Genomic DNA, 22,737 nt, shown 5'->3' with positions numbered 1-22,737 from the left:
CTGGATCCTTTTGAACAGCCCCCCACACCCTTGTCAGGACAGGTGATTACTCAGTGTTCTCTTGATAGCAAGTGACAGAAAAGCTCAGATTAGCTTGAATGAAACATTTTTGTAATTTTTTGGCTCCCAAAACTAAAGTGTCCAGGCTTCTCTACCCCTTTGACAAGCCCTAGTCCTATCACTACTTATCTTGTAGCTTCCTCCTGTCTCCTTGGCCCCCAGGTCCCCTTGGCCTCCTGTCTCCTTGGCCTCCTGTCTCCTTGCCTAGGGCTTGCTGGGTATAGGGACCCAAATGGCATCAGCAGGACTTGGGCTTTCTGCATCTCTGGGCTGCGTGCTCTCCTGGATCAGGTTGCCTTCAACAGCTTCTAGATCCCCTACCCCCACCAGGTTGCAGCCCAGCACCAGGAGGAGAGGCCCTCTCTCAGCCATGCTGTGAAAATCCTGTTGTTCTGTCTCTTTGACTCTGAAAGGGTCATGTGCCTACCCTACACCAGTCACTGTGCAAGGAGATGCTGTGCTCTGATTGACTGGACTTGAGTGACATGGCCACCCTGGGAGCCAGGGGTACAGCTTACACTAAGCAAAATGTTTGCACTGACAGGGAGGAAGGTGGTTCCAACTTCCAGAAAAAGGGGCACAGTTGCATGTAACTGAAAATACATGTCCACCAGCCGTGAGCATTCTGTGGTTAGGAACACACCATCTGTGGTTAGCAAAGGAGATGCACTTGGCTGAAGTTCTGAGTCTGCTGGGATCATCTGGGTCTGGTCTTGTGTTATGCGTTGCATTATGTTCCCCATGACTCATATGTTGAAGCCCTAACTCTCGGTACCTCAGAATGTGACTTTATTTGGAGAGAGGTCTTTAAAGTAGTGACTCAATTAAAATGAGGCTTTCTGGGTGGGCCCACAATCCAATATGACTGTGTCCTTATAAGAAGAGGGAACTGGGACACACAGAGGGACAGCAGGCATGCAGATGAATGGGAAAGACCGTGAGAGGGCGCGGTAAGAAGGCGGCTGCCTGCAAGCCAGGCTAAGAGGCCCCAGAGAAACCAATCCTGTTGACACTTTCGTCTCGGACTTCTAGGCTCTAGAACTGTGAGAAAATTAATTTCGGTTGATTAACCCAATTAGTCTGTTGTGTTTGTCATGGAAGCCCCGACACACTTACTTACCTGCGTGTGGGAAGGAGAAGCTGCAACCACACAGAGTGTGGGCGCCTCGGCAGCTTCTCCGGTCCTCCTTCTCACACAGTGCGGGTGGAGAGGGCAAGGGTGGGACCTGTCATATGAGTCTGCTTTGTCCCAGTAACTGGAATTAAGAGCAAGGACAAGCTCAAGAGTTAGAATGGCTCTTTGAGAACAGTGATTTTCAAAATTTCTATGCTGTGACCCATGGTAAAAAAAATGATAGATGTTATAACCCAACACACACGTGTGTATGTATAACAGAACTGAGGCAAAGGTTTAAGAAATAAGATGCATCCTTTCTGTGTGTCTTGACATCTGTATTTCCTATTCTGTTCTAGTTAATTTAAAAGTTCTGGTTATGAACCACTAAACTGATTTCATAGCTGCAGTTTGAAAATCACTTTTTAGCTATATTAACAGCGTCTTGCTTCCTCCGGTACATTTTCAGAAGAGGCTGCTGTGTCTGCAGTCTTCACAGTTCCTCTCCATCCCCTCAGGCTGTGTTTTTCTTTATAACATTTCTCACCACCTGGCAGGGTATATTCCTTTTATTTGTGAGTCTCAACCTAGTTCTCTCCATTCGAATGAAACCCGCCTGAGAGTGAAGGCTTTGTGTGTTTTGTTCTGCCCTTTCCCTAGCACCAAAGTGCACCTGAGACACAGGGAGTTTGCTCCTGAGCTCTTGATGTAAAGGGTGGATGAATGAGTGGAGTACAGGCTCCTGGACTGGATGACACTGTGGAGAAACGTCACCCATCAGGAAAGTTTCACCTTGCTTGTCAGGTGATAACTGTAACTCAATCCCAGCACCTCCCTCTGCCCTCACACCCGCGTGCCCCCATCCTTCTTATGGGATCACTTGTCCCAACGCTCAGGTGCCCAGACCTGTCTCTAGGTGCCCCGTTGGTGACTCCCCATGCCTGTCCAGTTTCTGACTGACCTCACCCATCCCCTACCTTATCCTAATCTCACCCTCCACCTCTGGCTCCTGCCCCAGATCCTGCCTAGCCTCAACCTGTCCCACGTCCCTGGGATCAGTCGTTCTGTTCTGCGAGCTCTGATGCTCCCATGTGGCCCCCAAAGGCTGACCTTTTCCCTTTCTCTGCATGTGTAAAGGCAACAGATTACACAAACTCCTTCATTTGTGCACTTTCTCACTCAGTCCTATTCGTGGAGGACCTGCTCAGTGCTTGGCATCACCTCAGCCTGTGTCAGCCCCGCAGAGCCAGTGTGATTTCCATTTGCAGTTGAGAAAAGCTGTGCCTCTGTGAGGCCGAGCTGGTGAGAGCAGTGAGGACTTGCTCTAGGGCTTGCTCTCTACGCTGCAGGCACTGTGGAGGGCACATCAGAGGATGCTAGGGGAGACTCGGAGGAAGACTCAAGGACTCTTGTCCTTGAGTGCCTAGGACAAGAGGGCTGCCTGGTCAGGGAGCTGTGGGCACTCCACTGCAACCCTGCCTGCAGGGCACTGCCAGTTAGCCCAGGAGAACCTACAGTGCCCTCCTAAGGGGCTTGCATTTGTCTCATAAATGGTTTTGGTGATGGAGAAACAATAATTTGAAAACCACTATAGTGAGAGATGGGGAGCCACTGATGAATTCTAAGCAGGGAAGTGACATGATTACATTTGCATTTTAAAAAGAGAGACAAAGACAATTTGGTATAAAAATAAATCTAAATCACATCCTTGCAGCAGAACAGCTTTCCTCCAGCGCCTCCCCGCAGGCTCTTGCATGCGGAGGTTCACACAGTGTAGACACTGCACGCTCGATTGGTGTTCTGCTCTCTCACGCGATGGCCAATGTCTCCCGTGGCTTCCTAGTGACCCTGTGGGACAGCTCTGTGGGACCCTACAGGGCTGGATTCCGTTACTTGTCAGTAAGAGTGCTGCAGCATCACCTAGAAGGCCATGGAAGTGACAACTCCTGTTGTTATCGCAGTTCTATCTAATCTTCCTTTTAAATAAGTGACATAGAAATAAATGTTTGTGCCAGAGCTTTTTTAGTTCCACATCGACTTCTTCTCTTGGACATATTCCTGGCAATGAGATGCTGGGTTAAATGTCTTAAATACTTAAAAAAATGTTTAATCATTTTAAGTTCACAGCAAAATTGAATGGGAGGTACAAAGAGTTCCCAAATACCGCCTGCCTCCCGCCCATGCGCGGCCTCCCCCATTCTCAACAGCCCCCACTGAACAGAGTGGTACATTTGTTATGATGATGAACCTGCAGACACATTGCAGTCACCCCAAATCCATAGCTTACATTAGGGCTCCCTGTTGCTGTTGTATATTCTATGGGTTTGGAAAAAATTCTAATGACACATACCTACTGCTGTAGTATCATACGGAGCAGTTCACTGCCCTAAAAATCCCCTGTGCTCCACCTGTTCCTGCCTTCTCCCTCTTTCCCTGGTGACCACTGAGGCTTTTACACTCTTTATAGTTTTGCCCTTTCCAGAATGTCATATGGTTGGAATCCTAGAGTACTGAGTCTTTTCAGGTGGCTTCTCTTACTTGGTAATATGCATTTAACTTTCCTCCATGTCTTTTTGTGACTTGGTGGCTCATTTCTTCTTAGCTCTGAATAGTGTTTCATTGTTGGTTGTGCACAGCTTGTTTATCTGTTGCTCACTGAAGGGCATCTTTTGCTTCAGGTGTTGGCAATTGTGAATAGAGCCGCTATAAACACGCACAGGCAGGTTTCTGTGTGGACATGTTTTTAACTCCTTTGGTAAATACCAAGGAGCATGATTGCTGGATGGTTTGTAAGAGTTTGTGTGGTTTTGTAAGAAACCAACAAACGGTCTTCTGAAGCGGCTGCAGCACTTTGCATTCCCACCACCAGTGTTGCTCCACACTTGTCAGTACTCGGTATTTTCAACGTTCTGGATCTTGGCCATTCTGATAGCAATCTGAATGCCTTTTCATGCACTAGATTGCTGAGCAATTTTTTTTCCTTTGTGTTTCTGAGCTGAGCTCAGAGCCGGCATGAACCAGTCCTAGGCTAGAGGATTCAGTCCAAGGCCACGTGGAGACTGGCCTGTGCCATGTCAGGAGCTTGCAGATGTAGTGGACACTGCTCTCCCTCAGATCCCTCGTCAGGTCAACTTGCCCCTCCCCTGGGGTGAGAAGGCCAGATGCTCCGGCTTCCAGCTGCCTTCACGAGGGTGGTTGGGTAGTTGCCCTCAGCGTGGGGAATATATTGCCTAGGGTTAGGCTGGGACCGGCTGCCTGAGACCACAGGTGCTGATCCAGGAACACAAGGGCAGGGTCACCTTCTCCTCCTGTCAAGTCCTTCCTCCCCCATTTTTACAGGGGACCCCAAGACCGCTCCCCCAAAACTTGCCCATACCCATTTGTGCCCGTGTGTATCAGGGAATCTGGTGTCAGGCAGGGCGGTGCCGCCTCTAGCCCTGCCGGTGGGCTGCAGCCCAGGTCTGCTGAAGAGCAGACTTGATGAAGGTTCTGGCCTGGCGCGCAGTGGGGCTGTCAGTCTCCCCTTGTTCATGGGCAGCTTCTTGATCTTCTGTGGACAGATAGTGTCATAGGCCAGACCACCTTGTAAAAGGGGACAGTGCACCAGGAGCACATGTACACAGAAATGCTGAATGAAGGGTTTTCTGTGCCTTGGGAAGCGGCGTGGCATCACGGTGGTGTCACCTGGGCCCCTTTGAGTGACCTCCCCGCTGGTTCATTGTGTTCATCTTGGCAGTGGCAATAATAGTGCCCCCATAGGATTACCCAGAGAGCCAGAAGAGCTAGAGTGTTCTGAGGAGCAACTGGTATACAGAAGGGGCTCAAAACAGGTCGTCCCTCTTTTGTCTCCCTTCTGTTCATGGCATGTGGTTTGACCCAGCCTCTAATAGGGGAGAGATGTGCCGGGCGGCACTCTGAAGGAGCGCCCTTGCCCGGGCCCTCGCCTGGGCCCTCGCCTGCAGCAGGCTTCCGTCCTGCCCGGGTCCCGCAGAAGGCAGCCCGGTCACGCCCCTTTTCTCTGGATCTGTTCCCAGCAGGCAGAAACCGAGGCCTATTTCTGCGTCGAAGACTACATCCCAGCAGGTCTGATCGAGAAGATGACAGCTCGCAGGGCCCAGGCCCACGTCTCAGAGATGCACCGCCTCAGTCCTGTGCTCTGGGGAGAGGACGCCGAGCGAGAGTTCCTGAGGGTGAGGCCTTGTAGCCCTGGAAGGCGTGTTGGTGCTCAAGGGCTCACAAAGTCATCGCTGAGGGCTGATGGTCTCAGACCCAGGAGGAGGTACAAGCGAGGCTCGGGGAGAAAGGAAGCTCCAATGCCCCGTGGGGCAAAGAGAGGCTTCTGGAAGCAGGTGGGATCGCAAAAGAGGGGTAGGACTTAGTGGGCCGGGGCAGTGTGGCAGACCTCCCTTCAACCCTAGGCTCACAGTCACTTTTCTAAGGGTGGGGAGATCACGTTTCTTATAGACGACATATGGGACAACCGAAGTACTTGATTGGGGTGTGAGCCCAAAGCAAAGCCATCAGAAGACCCCAAGTTTGTAGCCTTCCAGAAAACCTGTCCTCAGCACAGCACAGATAGTGTGGTCCGTGCATCTGGGTGCCTCTCTGGCCCACTCGCTCCTCAGCCCTGAACCAAAGGAGCAGCATTCCAGGGCCCCTGTCTGTGGGCACATACAGAGCCTGCAACGAATAGGCTTTGCTCACTCCCGAACTCAAACCTGCCTGAGCCAGGCACTGCGGCAAGGGGAAGTACATGCTGCCTGCCCCCAGGGAGTCCACGTCTCCTGGGGGGGCGGCAGACAGGTGCCCAGAGGTGTGCGACACTGTGATGACTGCCCCAGGAGAAGGGTAGCAATAGCGGCTACTCTCAGGGTGGGAGGAAGCGACTATTATGCCCCTGGAGACAGAGCTGGGGGCATGTGGGAGGAGTCCCCACCAGGCTTCCCCAGGGCAGGGTACCTGCCTGGGCCTTTAGGGTTGGGAGCAGTTTTAAAAGGAAGTTCTGAGACATGCGTTTCTCTGTAGTAAGTCTCCTGAGGCAGACAGAAATATTCTGTCATTGTTTTTGCCTTAAATAAAGACAGGCATTAGGAAGCCAAGCTGCTGAGGGGGTTCTGGTCTTTCCTTTTTTTTTTTTTTTCTTTTTCATATGTGTTTATTGATTTCAGAGAGAAGAAGGGAAAGGGAGAGAGAGAGATAAAAATATCAATGATGAGAGAGTCACTGATCGGCTGCCTTCTGCACGCCTCTTATTGGGGATCAAGCTTGTGCCCTGACCAGGAATCAAACCATGATCTCCTGGATCATACATAGGTCGATGCCCAACTTCTGAGCCATGCCGGCCAGGCTGGTCTTTCCTTTTTGCTGGGTCACTTAGGACTGTTTGCAACATCAAGCATGGTGTAACCTGCAGGCAGATCACTGAGAAGCCCAGGCAGATCGGTGCTCATCACTTTTCAGAGGCTGGCCTCCTGGTGCTCCGTGTCAGGAGGGGGCAGCATTCCCTGGACAGGGCCGGTGGGGCTGCTAGGCCATCAGCACACACCTGGTGGAGAGTGACCACAGACCACAGAGCCAGTGGGGAGGCCCAGGACTCAGGACTGGCTTTGTGGCCCGGCTCACAGTGTCCCTCCCTGCCCCCGTTGAAGAATGAAAAATGATTGTAAAGGAAGCCACCATCTCACAAGCAAAACCCTGAATAGATCTGATTTCATTTGCATGAGATCTTACCAGTTTGCTTGGTTGGTTTGCTGACACTGTGTGCCACCTGAGGTACAGAGGCGGGACCCAGAGGGCACGGCAGCCCTGAGTACCACGGGACCCTTCCTGTTAGAGTCAACATTTGTTAAAGCCCTTCCCCCCATGACTGTAAAGCAACATTGGTTCCTGGTTATGCCCCTGGAGGTAGCACAGCGTACTGGGTTGTATTTACCCTCCCCTCTCTGTTCTGGGGATTCACCGGTGGATGTGCAAATATATTTAAAATCTGGTTTATACTATAGATACAGTTTTGTGTATTTTTATAATCCCATCTCACTAAAATGTTGAAACTATTTTAAATCAACACATTGTGTACCCTAAATTTTTTTTAATACTCTGGTTTAGCACATATATGATTTTAAATGTGGGACTATTTTAAATGATACTGAGATTAGTATTTTTTTTTACATGAGTCTTTCGCTTCACTTCTGCTCAATCCCTTAGGAACAGAATCTCATGAATGGAATTGCAGGGCTGAAGATGTGAGCATTTTGAACATGTAAACATGCTAAGACATTACATTGAAGTAATCTCTGTACATTTCTTGTTCCCTCTACTAGGTTGTAAATGTCAAAGGGACCATTTCAGAGCCCAGTTGCTCCATAAACAGGCACCGGGTTATTCAATTACAGGTCCTCGTGTCTCCCTTTACCTGATCAGATGGAGCCTTTGGCCCTCGGTTCACTGATGACTAATTCTGCCAGTTCATCATCCCACACAAGGAGACTGGCAGGGGTCCTGTTTGGTGATGCTGAAAAACATACTCTGTCTGGAAGATTCACAACTACATTAGCATGTTAATCCCAGAACAACCTGTTCAGGGTTAACTCAGTGTTTTCCAAAGTCCCCCAACTGTGGAACCATTTCCCACACAACTAGGGGTTGTGATATGCTATCAAAACATTTTTGTTGTTGAAATCATACTGATTGTATCTTGTATTTTCCTCCACTTAGCATTATAACATATGCATTCCCCAGATAATTACAAAGGCTTTGTTAAGACTGCCTGACAATCCCTATAAGGCAGCACAGCCTTTAGGAAACCATTCACCTCTGGGATCTGGTCCTGCCAACCCCATCTTGCAAGTCGGTACCAAATATTTCTATGAGGAGGGTTTGTATTGATTATATAGTATATTCTCTCAGGGCAGATTCCCAGGAGTGGAACTATAGGGTCAAAGGATATGAACTGTGAATCTCTTGATGAATAATAAACAGTCCATTTGTTCCAACAGTTTTCAATATAGAGGGTGCCGTGTGGGCTGGGAGCCAGGAGAGCCTGGGTCCAGCCTCAATTTTGCTGCCCCTTTTGGGAGAAAGGGGAAATAAGGGAGACGGTCCTAAGCATGTGGGGAAGAAGTGGCCCTGACAAAATTCAGTCTCTTAACCTGGTAAACTGGCAAACTAAGGACAGACCTTGGGCTGTGGGGCCCCACTGATGCACTGCCACATGGTAAGAAATACCAGTGATTGGTCCTGGGCCATAATTTTGCCATCTGTAAAACGAAGGGGTAGGACCAGGTAATGTTGCAGTTGACTTTGATTGATGCAATTAGAAAAGGAATCTCTTACTGTGAGATTACCCAGAAGAGTGAATTCTAAAAACCTGTCCAGAATATTATCATGCTATTGTGACATTTTCATAATTACAGCATTCCAGGTGTTGTTTTAAAAAGGTGCTCCATGAGAAAAGAATTCCTTGGGTTAAAAATATAGAAAAATGCTATCCTATCAGAGCTGCAGAGAAATTCTGGAGTAAGGAGATCTGTTTATCTCAGTGTTCCATGAAATTATTTGGCAATCCTACTCTTTCCTTCTTTCTTTGTTTTTAGAACATCTGTTGAGGTTTTTTCATGGCTGGCTTGAGGCCCTTCATTTACAACAGTTGCCTGTCTGCTCTAAACTGCCCTGTTTTTGGTTCCAGGTCTCTCAGCAGCTCCCAGAATACGGTGTGCTGCTTCACCAGGTTCTCCCAGCCAAGACGGGGCTCGGAGGGGACATGGCCTTGGGGATCTGTGCGAAGGGGCTCGTAATATATGAAATGAAAAACCACCGCAGAATTGCAACTTTACGACTTCAGTGGAGAGAAATTGGGAAGATTTCAACTTACGTGAGTGTAGCTCAGTTGAAAAATGGCCAGTGCTTCATTTTCCTTTGACCTGTTGCCTCTTTGAAGGACCATGGGTCATGTGGCTTTCTCCGGCCGGGTCACGCTCACAGCCTGCCGCTAGCCTGTGCTGGATGCACTGTGGCGTGTTTGGAAGAAGTCTCCCCGGGGGTTTGAGCGTCCCCAGGAGGCCTCTCTTCCCTCCAGCCTCTCGCCCAGCCCCCAGGGACAGCCATTAGCCTAGAGGCTACACTTCCCTCTGCCTAAGGCCACGTCGATGTGGAGAACCACCGATGTTGACGAGGTTGGAGGTCGCAGGCGGGGGAGAAAGGCGTACTGTAGGTGCCGTGCAGTCTGCAAGGTTTTAAAACATTTCTCTCGTGTTTTCCTTTTGCCTCCGCACAGTGCGCCGAGGCACCTGGCCTGTCTCCCACGGGCTGCAGGACACTGGCGACGGCAAACCTTTGATGCCCACTGCAAGTCTTAAAAGCCTTTTCTTAAAAAAAAATCCCTAATGAACAATAAGCATTTGAAATTGCATTTGAACAGCATTTACCTGAGTCCATGCCCTTCCTGAATTCAGTTACAATAAATCTGGCACCAAAGAACATGTGTCCCCACAGCAGAGAGTGTGCTCTGGAGCCTGCCCGCAGGCCATCCCAGTCTGTGCCACAGCCTCGCAGTGACTTCAGGGTCAGACATGAAGCTCTTTGTCCTGTGGCCCGCGAAAAATTTACTTTTTCTTCCTAGTGCATTCTCTCTCATGGTTTTTAAGTGTTTCCTACTAACCAGATTGCTGTTTTTATTGTCATTATCTGATGTTAGAGTTTCCTGAGTAGAACATAATTGGATTTATTAATTTTCCCTGATTCTTTTGTTCCTTCCATCTTGGCTGTTGAAGTTAACATATTGTTAAAGTGTGATTCTTGATAAAATTTTACAAGACTTTGACTTTAAACAAAAAGCTTACATTTAAAAGTAAATAATAACAGTATATTTTAATTGAGTTCATTAAAGTGGCCTTCATACTGTCAGGAAAGTGATTTTTTCCCCCTAAATATTTTTAAACATACCTAAAAATAAACAATATTTATATTTGGGAATTGTTCAGAATTTTTTTTTTACTTCTCACCTGAGGATATTTTTTACATTGCTTTTCAGAGAGAGTTGGGGGGAGACAGAGAGAGAGAGAGAAACATCGATGTGATCGGTTGCCTCCTACACTCACTCTGACCGGGGCCAGGGATCAAGCCCGCAACTGAGGGATGTGCCCTTGGTCGGAATCCAACCCGGGACCCTTCAGTTTGCGGACTGATGCTCTAACCACGGAGCAAAACCAGTTAGGGTGGGAACTGTTCAGAATTTCTAAAAATATATCTTTTATTGATTTCAGAGAGAGGAACAGAAAGGGAGAGAGAGATAGAAACGTCAATGATGCAAGAGAATCATTGATGGGCTGCCTCTTGCATGCCCCCTACTGGGGATTGAGCCCGCGACCTGGGCGTGTGCCCTGACCGGGAACCAAACCCTGACCTCCGGGTACATGGGTCAATGCTCAACCGCTGAGCCACACCAGCCAGACAATTGTTCAGAATTTTAATGACAAATTATTTCAATTCGATTGAAAGATTATTTGAAGAATTTTTATTATTGAATTAATTCAATACTATTGCATTACTCCCTATTTTCTTTACATCATGTTTAATTGTTCGAAATTTTCAATGTAATTTGTTTTAAAACAAATTTATAAAAATGCAGATAGCCTAAAAAGTAATTTTGAAAAATAGAATTTTTTGAAGTTGTAAAGTTTAACAATTCCCTTAAGTAATACTTTATATTTCAGTCAGTTTAATTTTTACAGATGTTTATTTTACCAGCAACCAAGAATAATTTCTTGATTACAGCTGAGAAGTCATCAGGTTCACAAGACAAACTTAGTAGCTTGAAGGAAGCATTGCACTGATTAGGATTTCGATGCCCTAGTGACCACCCTGTCTTAGCAGTAATGTCTTTCAGTCACCAGATGAAGTAAGTCCACCGGCTGCTTACCACACACCAGGGATCTTACAGAAGATGACCTGGACTCTTTGCGCTTCTGCAAGCACGAAAGGGGGACTCTATGACCAACAGGGGAATGAGTTCAGGAAGCTGGTTTGAAATTCCCTTAATTAATAGTGGGAGCCAAAATGCTTCAAACAATCACAGATCACAGATCATTCATCCTGCTGCCTGCAGGGAAGTAGCAAAGGAAATAGAGGAAAATGCCCTTTTCAAAGAATATGACTTGTAGATGTGTTGGCAGCCTGTCTATGATAGAGAAACACCAGTTCAGAAGGTTACTCTGTCGAGAAAGTGTTCGTCGTAGGGTGATGCTGGTAGCTGTTCTTGGTTATTAGCAAGAGCTAAATGCCTGAAGAGGGAAATGCAGGCTTTGTGGGCCTCTCTCTAAGAAAGAGAACAGAAAGTTCAAAATACAAACTACAGTGTGCAAGTGAATATTCATTGAGGATGAGAAAGAAAATACCACGACTTGTGAATTAAAAAAAACTGAACAAAGGCTGCAAAACCACAAAAGCCAAAAAATAATGTTTTTATTAACACCCTGAAAAACTCTATAATTTTTTTTTTCTTTCAAATTTTTCTTGGCATACACTGATTATGTTTTTATATGATGACACTTTTGTAATATATTTTTTCCCAGAGAAAATAGGAATGTAATTCAGTCTTTCTCTAGCATGGCTGATTGAAGATTGTTTTTATATTTGATGCATAAAACATGTAGCTCTGCCCAGAGCACAGTTGCTCTTTGTAGTGCTGAGATAGGTTTCTGTGCCAACACTAGACGTCTAATAAATTCAATTTCGTGTGATTGCCATCAAGAAAGAAAATTGTGTGGTGTACTACTAATGCAGTATATAAGTTGTATAAGGCAGCCCGATAGGACAGAGCTTCCACCTGCTTGGGCGTTTTGAGAACTAAACTGCAGTTTCTCGTTTCTGACGGCTGGAGGGATGTCCTGCAGCCTGGCTCTGCGTGTCTGGCTCTCGCACGTTCCCTTCTGCGCTGCCCGGTGCTCCCGGGGGGCGCGCCGTGGAGCAGTCGGTGTCATGGGGCATCTGGCTTGATGTCCTCAGACTCCGGGGAGCTGCCCAGTGGAGGGAGTGTTCTGGGACGACTAACAATAAATTATTGCAGGACAGACTGCAAACCACATAAGTAAATCCCGCCGTCTCCACTGGCTGTTTTCTCATCTCAGCTTCTCCTTAGCGGGACCTGCTGGGTGCCACACGTCGCCGCGGCCAGGAGCTGTGGGCGCCAGCCGGGCTTGGAAGGAAGGACCATGGTCTCCGCTGACTGTGGTGAAACACAGCCTTCGCCACACTTTACAAGAAACGCCAAGACTTTGCCCAGGCCACCCTGGCAAGTGGCCAACCCAAGCGAGGGCCCCGGGGCCTCCGCTTCTTGGCCTCAAGGCCGATCACCTCTGCCTGGAACACGGCTGCTCTGCAAAGATGCCCAAAGCAACCCAACGAGACGGAGCGGCGGCGACAGGCCAGCTGCGGGGGGGCAGCCGCCACGTGAGGGTTTCCCGCAGATGTGACTTTCTCGTTAAATGCTGTTATCAAGACGGAAAAAAAGTCTGAGCCATACAGTCAAGGCTGTTTGCAGCTTTATGCCAAGAAGTGGCATCAGGATCCCGTTGTCTGTGGTGTTCAATACCTTAGAGCAGCGATTTCCAGCTGTTTTCATCTTGTGGCACATAGAACTATATATAGTTTTTGCTGATCTGACAAAAAAATAGGTATAATTTAGATTCATTCACAGTGGATGGCTATTGTTGTGTTGGCTGTGGTCATTTTTTTATTTGACAATCTAAGAGAAAAGAGGTCAGTGCCCCTGACTAAATATCAGGTACTGCATGTTTTAAAGTTTTTTGCACCACACGGGTTGAAAATTGCTGCCTTAGAACATTGATGTTCAAAAGGAGAGTTTTGCTGAGAGTTTATGAGCTGAAAGAAAGAGCGAGGTGTGTGTGGTGGTGTGTGTGCGTGCGCCTATGTGTGTGAGAAAGATTTTCTCTTTTCAGATTTGTTGAAGAATAGCTATTAGATTTTAAAAAATGACATCAAAAAATTTTAACACCTGAGTGAACTCAATATAAAGTTGTCAGGACTGTAGGAAAGCATATCAATTGTACTGACAAAGGAGGTGAATTGCAGGCAGTTGTTCAACGTTGGCAACGTGCGGCTAGAATGACCCACTACTGGAGGTTAGGCATTGTTGTAATCTGAATTCTAGGGAAGAATTCCTAAGGCTAGTAGGACAGCCTCTATAAATGTTTGAGAAAATACATCATTTAAAACATAGTAGATATAGTATAGTTCAGTTGGATTCAAAACCCATCACATTAATATAATGAGGTTCACCACTACACTTGTCAGTACAAGAACAGAGAATTTAGATACTGCTCAAATTGTCTGAAGTCAGGTTAATGGTAAAAAGGAGTTTCTCAGAGGGAATGCGATGAGTAGTTCCCTGCCTTTTGCTAACGTCTATTCGTGTGGATGGTGTTCCTTCGAAATGGTGAGGACTGTGACTTGAAGGGGTTGGCATGGAAGAGGACCGGGAGTTTTGGGGAGCCCTTTTTAGCATAAGCCTTGTATTTATAAGGTTATCTGCAGGAGAAACTCAAGGTTCTTACGGAAATAGCTAGAGTATAGATTTTATTTGGAAGTTATATATAAATTTATATTTAATGTCATCTCTATTACTTTGTATTGTATTCTTCTTCTTAGAATTATATGTTGCAAAAGTTATGAGTTTTTCCATGAAGCCCCATATAGATAATCCTCTCCAGCTTATCCCAACGCGCTGTACAAATGTTATCACTTTGTATGGGGGCATTGAAGGTACAAGTGTGAGGAAGTGTTTCGTGGTGACGTGGCCTGAATCCCTGCTGCATCCGAAGAACTGGTGGTCCGCTCCCTCACCTGTAGAAGGACAGTGCTAGCTCATCCCTCATCTGGAGCTTTGAGGAGGAATGAATCAATACCCAGAAAGCGCTTAGAGCAGAGCTTGGCTCCTATTGTAAGAAATATGAGAACATATACAGTGCTCTTATCTTTTCTATAACCCTGCTAGCTGAGATTTTGTCTGCAAATGGCCTTCAAAGTGTGCACTGAGGACCATGTTCACTCCTTGCTCAGGGGCAGTGTGCATGTAGTGGACTCATTTTATATTATTTTTGCCTCGCGCACCTTGGCAGATCACCTGATAAGCAAATGTTTGACTTATGAATGATGGAGAAATGGGAGGGATTTCTCTTAATCAGAGAAAAAATAGGGAGCCATAGTCAGCAGCATGTGCCACTCACTTCTTCTGCCCAAAACCTTGATATTGAACTGCGGCCCAGCTTTGGCTACTCTCTGGGCAGTTGTGCTTTAATGTGTAAGGATGATCAATATATTAATGTCCATGTTTGCTTCCTTCAGCGAAAGAAGTTCACCATCACAAGTAGCATCACTGGGAGAAAGCACACGCTTGTCACTGATTCCGCCAAGACCTGTAAATATTTGCTGGGCCTCTGCTCCGCCCAGCATGGCTTTAATGCTCGGATGACCGCACCCCAAGTTGCAGCTGGTGAGTAGACGCTATGTTCTCAGTCTGGAGAGATTTGACATTGAGTATGGACTTACCATGTTTGCTGTTGACCTCTCCTCATCATTTCTTATTTGGTTATAAAGGGAACAATATAATGGATTGTTGCAGAAGGCGAGATTTCCCTTTTTTTTTAATGGCTACATAATATTTCACTGTGTATATAACCACATTTTCTTGTTCCATTCATCGTCGATGGACACTTAGTTTGTTTCTGTATGTTGGCTGTTGTGAATAGTGCTGCAATGGACATGTGAGTGTGGGTATCTCTTCAATAGCCTGTTTTCACTTCCTTCAAGTATAGACCAGAAGTAAAGTTGCTGAATCATGAGGTAGCTCTATTTTTAAATTTTGGAGGGACCTCCATGCTCTTTTTCATAGTTGACTGTACCAGTTTACATTCCCATCAACATGGCACAAGGGCTCCCTTTCATCCACAGCCTCACCAGTTCGTTACCTTTTGCCTTTTTGATAACAGCCATCCTGACAGGTGTGAGGTGATACCTCATTGTGGTTTTGATTTTTATTTCCCTGATGATTAGTGATGTTGAACATCTGTTCATGTACATGTTGAACATTTGTGTACCTTCTTTAGGAAAATGAAACATTTTTTCTTTGTCTTTTAAATGTTCTCTTCATAGTAGAAACTCTCTGTACAGACACCATTTTTAATGACTGCATCCAGGTAAGAACGAGCATCTTCATCTGATGGCCCCATAGAGTCCTCAGACTCAGTGTACTCACAGCTGACCTCATCCTCCCACACAGATTTCTTCACCATGATCTTTGTCCTGTTCAACTGAGACCACTCATCCACCTTGTAAGAAACTGGGAGGGTCTGGACTGCACCCTCTCTTCCCATCCCACCTGTCACCAAGTCCTGGGAGTCATGTCCCCCAAAGACATCTTGCTCTCAGCCTTCCAAGTGACTAAAGGGCCAATGAGAACTTGTCAGTGGCTCTCTGCTATCTGTGAGGACAAGCCAAGACTTCTTAGGTTGGCATGTCAGGCTTTTGTCATTTGGCCAAGCCCTGACTTAGCTCTTGCTGTGACCCCTTCACTCTGCTCCCTGGCTACACTGTGTGGCTTGCAGACCACTGAGCACACAAGGATGGCTCAGGCCTGAGGCCTGTGTGCTTAGTATGGCCTCTGCCTGCATAGCTGTTCCAGCCCCTCCCAGACTCAGACCACCAACATAAGCCCATTTCTCCAAGGATGAGTTCAAGGTCAGCCTTTCCTAAGTTCTCCTGCTTGACTGGCCCTGCCCTCCCTTCGCAGGTGTTGACCACTCCTCTTTCGTGCAGACTCCATCTTTTCACCTGTTTCCTCTGCCCCTTATGTTTGTGGGCCTGTCTGCCTCCAGTCTGCAGGGCAGGGACAGTGTCCCACTGGGACACTGCTCCAGCGTGGAACAGGTGTGTCAAGTGGGAGGTGGTCCATGCAGGGCTTTTGAATGAATGGATGATCAGTGTGGAAATATAAACTTCCACTTAATCATTTCCCTATTTTGATTTTAAGTTGCTTTTCATTCTCTAATATTCTAAGGAGTATCTCAATAAACATCATTGAAAGAAAACTTCTTTTGTACCTGTAAGACCTTTAAGCTGGACTTGAAGTGTAATCATTGGGTGCGAAAGGCTGGGGCATTGTTCAGGTCCTTGCTGTTCCCCGAGTTCCCGGGCCCAGCATCATCCGCCTGTTCTGCATCCCTGCTGGAATAGGCTCTGTCATGTCTACCTCTGTCCATTTCACAGGTAAAATGACTTCTCGCTGATAATTTGTTTGGTATTTCTTTGATTGTTTAGAAGCTGAACAGTTCCCAAATGTTTGTTAGTCATTTTCTGGTGAATTGTCTCAGCCTATTCCTTTATATTTGTTATACTTGCGAGAGAAATCACCATGTTTTTACAAGTGCACAGTTTCAGGACGAAATCGGGCTGGCCTTGTCAGCTCTGCTCTCGCTCTTATAGCGCTGGCTATAAGACACAATCTTCCGTGGGCTGCCCAGGATCTGGCCCTGGTCCCTTTCCAGTTTCTTCTTGGTCTTTGGCCCTGGTGGCTCCTGTGCTCTTCAAACACTGTAACTGACCTGGATTACAGTGTGGCTGTCCAGACGAGTTGGGACATTTGTTAGCTGCCTTCCTGGTGCCACAGTCATGCTATGAATCCCCCCTAGCCAGTGGACAGAAAGCATCCACTACCCTTGGCTTGCCAGTTGGTGGCTTTGGAACATTCTTGGCAATACTTCCTTCTGTTCCTGAAAAGTTATCAACTCTTGGCTCCCCTACCTACCAATCATTCCTTCCTTCGCAGCTTGTCTAGCCAGTCGGACTCCTAAGCTATGGCCAGGTAATGGTGAAGCTCCCCATCAGTCCCGCTGCCCGGCTTGGTGCTGAGTGATGATGCTAACTGCTGACCATTCCCTGGCTCACTGTGTGGCCTCTGTCCTCCCAGTGCCCAGATGTTCTGGGGCTTCTTGCTGGGACAACCCTGCCTGGACCCCCCTGGGGCTCTCCCCCGCTACCTTCCATGAGCCCCCCCTCCCAGGGGACAGCCCCTTCTCTCTGTACCCTCAACCTCTGTGCGAAGGCTTCCTTCAAACCCCCGAACCTCTCTGAGCTGAGACCCTGGCACCACCTCTCCCTAGAGTGTCCTCCTGTGGGTATGAGTGTCCACCCTGATTGAGCTAAGCTCCCAGTCCTGCTGGGCCTGGTGGTCGGAAGCGAGGCCTGTGCTGCTGTTGGTCTCTGCATTCCCAGCGTATCCATTTTTGGTGTGGGCTGTGGGTGAGGCGACCTGAGGGTGAGTCTGCTCTACCACTCACCAGCCTGGCCCTTGAGGAAATTATGAACTAGCTCGAGCCTCACGATTCTCACCTATAAAATGGGTGTACTCATATCTACTGTGCTGGGTTATGGTGAGGACTGATTGATGACCCGAAGACCGTGTTTGCCTCTGTGCCTGGCACATAGTAAGCATTCAGCACATGTGAGTTGTCGGTGTTGAGGACGCCACTGTGGTTCTCTGTGCCTGAAAAGATCCAAACTCTGGGGGAAGGTACTATGCAGTTTGTGCAAAAGCTGCGGTCATATTTGAATTACTTAGGTTGCTCTGTTCTTTCTTGTTCACTGTATGTGAGTCATGATACCAAATGCCTCATACACATAGACAGTTTTCAAAAAACAGTTTTTAAAGGTCACCTACTTCAGTAAGCAGAGCCCTAGCGATGAACCAGACTCCGGGGGGGAAGGTGGGTCTGCCTGCGGAGCAGGGCCCACGGACGCCTCCCAGGGAGGCAGGTCACGCACCTGAGCGCACTTTCCTTCTGGGTTTTAGCAGGGAGCCGGTGGCCACGATATAGTCCCTAGTTTCCTGTTTTCAAAATACAAACTAGGCTTTGTAGAGATGACTAACTTGCAGGATCTACCCATCAAATCCCAGTTTCTTCTCAACAATGTGAAGAGTGAAGCGGTGAGAGTCTCCACTCGTGGTCTCAGGTTAGGGCTTCATTCAGACCATTTATTACATCTTCTCCGTGAGGGGGAGGGGGTGTGAAGGCTGGGGGCTCAGCACATGTGGTATGTATACATATTTCATAAAACCCGACCTCAGTCGGGGAGCTAAACTGTACAGACAGTGAAGATTCTACTCCACAGGGCAAAGCCTAATTGGGGAGCCCAGGTAACTGAAGACCTACTGGGTACAACAAAGTCTGTGAGGACAGTTTTGCGAGGGCAGCAAGCAGAGCGATGGTGGCAGCTAAGTTTATACGGGGCTCTGCTGGCCGGGAGGCATTGCTGTGGGCCTGTAGGGTTCAGCACGCAGAACCTCGGACCCCAGTCCTGTCGGCCACGGGGAGGGCGAGCGTCTCCTTTATCCTTTATGTCTCAGGGTCTCTCTCATTAGTGAGTGTTAATTAGGGAGACGGCAATCTCAGGGCCAATCCCAAGAGCTCCACAGGTGCCTGGGAGGGAATCAGCGGGAGAAGAGAGGAGAGAGCAGAGGGGGCTGGGAGGTGTTGCTGCGCAGAGCGATGGAGCCAGCACCATTCATGTGTTTTTTTCTTTTTATCTTTTCCTGCCAAATTTCAGACTATGATACGTGTGTGCAAATGGGCAATTTGAGCCTTGCACACCTGGCCCAGTCCAAGCCCCTCACTTGGATTCGGAGACTGTCACGCTCAGAAAACACGCTGCCTGCATCGGGGCTGGAGGACCCCGCAGGGGGCCCGCTGGGCACCCCGCTGGACAGCTTCCCCGTGGACGCCCCCAGGGACACGGGCGCACCAGAAGTTGGAGGCAGGTGGGTTTAAACATCTGTTCCTGGGCCCAAACCAGCATGTACTTGGTGCTGCAGAGCGATCTGTCCCTAGAGAAATTGTTTAAAGGACGTCAGATGTCCAGAGGAAGTATACGGTCACGGGGCAACTGTCAACTAACTCCACGAAGGTTTCCTGAGGGCCGGCTACGGGAAAGTCCACGCCGAGCACCGTAGGCGGGCAGCCCATCTCCCTGCTCCATCGCGCCAGTGGTGGTGGGGAAGAACTGGGTGATGGAGTGAAATTGAAGGAGACAAAATAACTGAGTGGTCTTAGGCCTATGTGGTCTTATCCTGAGCACTGCCTACACTTCCTCAGCCTCACAGCCCCCTGCGGGAGTTGCTGTTGTTCTACTGGCTCTGCAGGGCAGGAGCAGAGCTTGGATTCGAACACACACAGCAGCCCTGGAGGCTGTTACTCCTAACCTCTGCTCCAGGCGACCTTCTCTTTAACAGGTTGCCTGTAATTTAATTTACAAGTGAAAACAATGAGCTTATAAACGCAACTTGACATTATAACAAAGATTCAGAAATTTAAAAATAGCCTAGAAATTGGCTTACGCTTACTTGGCAAGCTATAAAAATAGCACCGATTCCCAGGCAGCAGCACATGGCAGCTGAAGGGTGCTGAAGAAGCCACTTTTTTGCTTCAGCAAGAGGGTATGGATGATTCATTTGAACTTTGACACCTTAAAGTAATTCTTAAAAATTATTGTCCTATATTCTGTCAACGCAGATATGTGTCACCACGTACTGCAAACTAGATCAATAATGATGAAGTGAAACTGCCAAAGTATCTATTGCTCCGCAGCAAACCACGGGGAGGCACAGTGGCTGAGAATAAGCACCGCTTTGCTGCTCTGTCTCACAGTTTTCCGGTTAGAAAATCAAGCCTGGCTCTACTGGCTGAATCTTCTGCTTCATGTGCTGTCTGCTGGAGTCACTTGACTGCAGTCAGCAGGGCTGTCTGGAGGCTTCAAGCAGCTATGCTCATTGCCCGCCCCTGGGACAGTGAGCGCCGCTGGGCCCCCTCTCTCTCCCACACTCTCGGGTCCTCTCCAAGGGGTGCCTCCCGCAAGGTGGCCAGGCTTCTGCATGGCAGATCAGGTCTCCAAGGGCCCACGCTGAGGCTGCTAGACTTCAAGGCTGGGCCTGGAGCTGGCACAGAGAACTGCCATTCTCTTTCAGTCGAGTAGCCACAGATCAACACAGATACAAGGGATGCAGAAACAGACTCTACCGCTTGATGTAGGAGTGTCAAAAATGTGTGGCCATCTTTAATCTGTCATTCACAGCAATAATACTTGATAGCACTTTATAGTTCAAAAGCCTGAAGAAGCTGTGGCTGGCTCAAGGTCACCTTGAGAATGTGTTGATTGCAAAGTATCCTTCCTGAGGACAGTGGGGCTTCCATTGACCTGCCAGTGGGTGCACACAGTAGGGGTTTTGAGGCATTTCATGGCAGCCAGCCTTCTCAATAGAAAACTGAGTCAGTGTCCTCAGTAAATCCTATACTATTTCTAATTTTAGTTTACAAATGCCAAAGTTTTACAATTCTAAATAGCTCACTTCAGAGCTTACTATTAACCCTTATGTGAAAAGGGAAGTGTGAGGTCCTTGGTCATCTGGAAGGCTCTGGAACACAGCCTGAGACAATGACCTGGATGCAGGTGGGTTTTGTGGAGGTGACTCCAGGGCCTAGGAGTGAGTATGGAGAGTGAGGTGGGGAAGAGAGAAGGTCAAAAAGGGGTGGGGCATCATCATCAAGGTAGTTGTGGGCATCAGGGCCTAATTTCAGTAAGATTGCTCAGGAGGCCCCTGGAATTGTTCGTCTAAAGGACAGAAGTGTGGACGCTTGTGCACAACTCCCACCCCTTCTTGTGGAAGGTCATCTGGGAGGTACTAACTCTCCTATACTTTTGGGCAAGGTGGGAGCTGTGGAGGTGGGGGGGCCCCAAGATGTATAAGAAACTCTAGGACAGGAAGACCAAATCTGAAACAAGATGTTGTCAGCATGGGCTGAGCCTGAGCTCACATGGAGCTGCCCACCATTGCTATAGTCAAAGTCTGGGGTGGGCCCAGGGCTGACAGCCTCCCGGCCTGTGGATCCCTGTGACATGGATGACACGTTCAGCATTTCCGCTGTGGCCGGTATGAAGATGGCTCAGCCGTGGATCCCCTTTAGACAGAGTTCTGGAGCGAGCCCAGTGTTTTGAAAGCCATTACCAATGCCTGCTCAGCTGTCTACTGCGCTGTCATCTTGACCCAGTTATTTAACACATCTTTGCTTCAGTTTTCCTCTTTTGTCTGGTGATGATAACAGGGCCCCCACTGCACTGGGTGTCTGTGGGAACTAAATGTGTTATAAAATAATGAACTTGGGCTGACTCAGAGGTGAGTGTCCTACTGTTGGTGCCCTTCTTCTTGTCTCTAGCGGAGGTGGTGGGAACACAACCCTTCTTAAGGGGGATAGAATGGGTTTGGCATCTAAGGCAGACACATATATAGCAGTGCTATGGCTCCCTTGACAGGGAGGCTGTTTCTAAGCAAAGGGACTGGGGGGGGGGGCCTGCATGGGGAGTGGGACGGCAGTAGGGTGAGGAGGGAAGATGGGTAGGACACTGTGAGCGGGGGCTGAGCAGTCCTGCTAGAAAAGTTAGTTGAGCACCTGCTGTGTGCCTGCCCTGGGTTCGGTGCTGAGGAATCGTTGATGAGCAGGACAGACACAGTCCCTGCCCCATCGTGCTCTCAAAGGTGACAAAACAGGGCCTGTGTGGGCAGGAGCAGTTCATGCTGTTGGTCTGGAGCCCAGGGCATATGACTAAATGGTCCAGAGCCAGGACAGGACGGGTGGGACTGCATGCAGGCATTCACATGGAAGAGATGGGGCTCCATCCCAGAGCCACTCCTGAGCAGCTGTTTACTCAGCTACACTTAGACTAAGGATACCAGGGGGTGCTAACCCTGGTACACAACCCGCCCCGCCCTTCTCCACCAAGAAGCCCTTCATCTGCTTCCCACCACCTTTGCTGTGAAGCTCTGGCAAAGGGGTGGCTCCTTGACATCACTGGCTCCCTTTAGAGGAGTCCTCCACCCTCCGCACCCCAACATCCACAAGCACTTATCTGTCTGTTGGTTAAACAGTGAACTTCCAGACAACACAACATGCCTGTTTTTCCCTCAGCTCCAAGACTAACATGTGGAGGCTTTCAGTAAATGGCTTTTTTAAAGGTTTGCATTTTTAAAAGTTTAACTGTGGTCAAATACATGTAACTTAAAGATGACCATCTTAACCATTTAAAAACATTTTTAAAAACATATCTTTATTGATTTCAGAGAGAGGAAAGGAGAGGGAGAGGGAGAGAGAGAGATAGAAACATCAATGATGAGAGAGTCATTGATCAGCTGCCTAGCCTGCAACCTGGGCGTGTGCCCTGACCGGGAATTGAACCCCGATTGCCTGGATCCTAGTTTGACACTCAACTGCTGAGCCACGCCCAGCTGGACTAAAAAAATTTTTTAAATTAAATTTATTGGGGTGGCATTGGTTAATAAGTTATATAGGTTTCAAGTGTACATTTCTATGATACATCATCCTGTATTGCATTGCGTGTTTACCACCCAAGGTCAAATCTCCTTCCATCACCATATATTTGACCCCCTTTACCCTATACTACTTCCCCCTCCCCCCAGTCCCTTTCCCCCTGGTAACCACCATACT

At 48.1% G+C, this 22,737-nt stretch overlaps 1 protein-coding gene across 1 annotated transcript in view; it reads left to right on the top strand.

Annotated features, from left to right (window-relative positions):
- LOC148091490 (FERM and PDZ domain-containing protein 2-like) overlaps positions 1-22,737 on the top strand; it is a 48,679-nt gene that overhangs the window by 5,941 nt on the left and 20,001 nt on the right. Inside the window, exons 4-8 of the mRNA XM_087824230.1 lie at positions 5,212-5,364; positions 8,859-9,044; positions 14,534-14,681; positions 16,337-16,453; positions 18,791-19,001. Coding sequence (XP_087680356.1) covers positions 5,212-5,364; positions 8,859-9,044; positions 14,534-14,681; positions 16,337-16,453; positions 18,791-19,001 — 815 coding nt within the window. The remainder of the gene's footprint in view (positions 1-5,211; positions 5,365-8,858; positions 9,045-14,533; positions 14,682-16,336; positions 16,454-18,790; positions 19,002-22,737) is intronic.

The sequence above is a fragment of the Miniopterus natalensis genome, chromosome 14 (assembly GCF_054644295.1).
Source record: "Miniopterus natalensis isolate mMinNat1 chromosome 14, mMinNat1.hap1, whole genome shotgun sequence".
Taxonomy (NCBI): Eukaryota; Metazoa; Chordata; class Mammalia; order Chiroptera; family Miniopteridae; genus Miniopterus; species Miniopterus natalensis.
The sequence above is the reverse complement of the archived record's forward strand: the minus strand, read 5'-3'. Positions and strand labels throughout refer to the sequence as shown.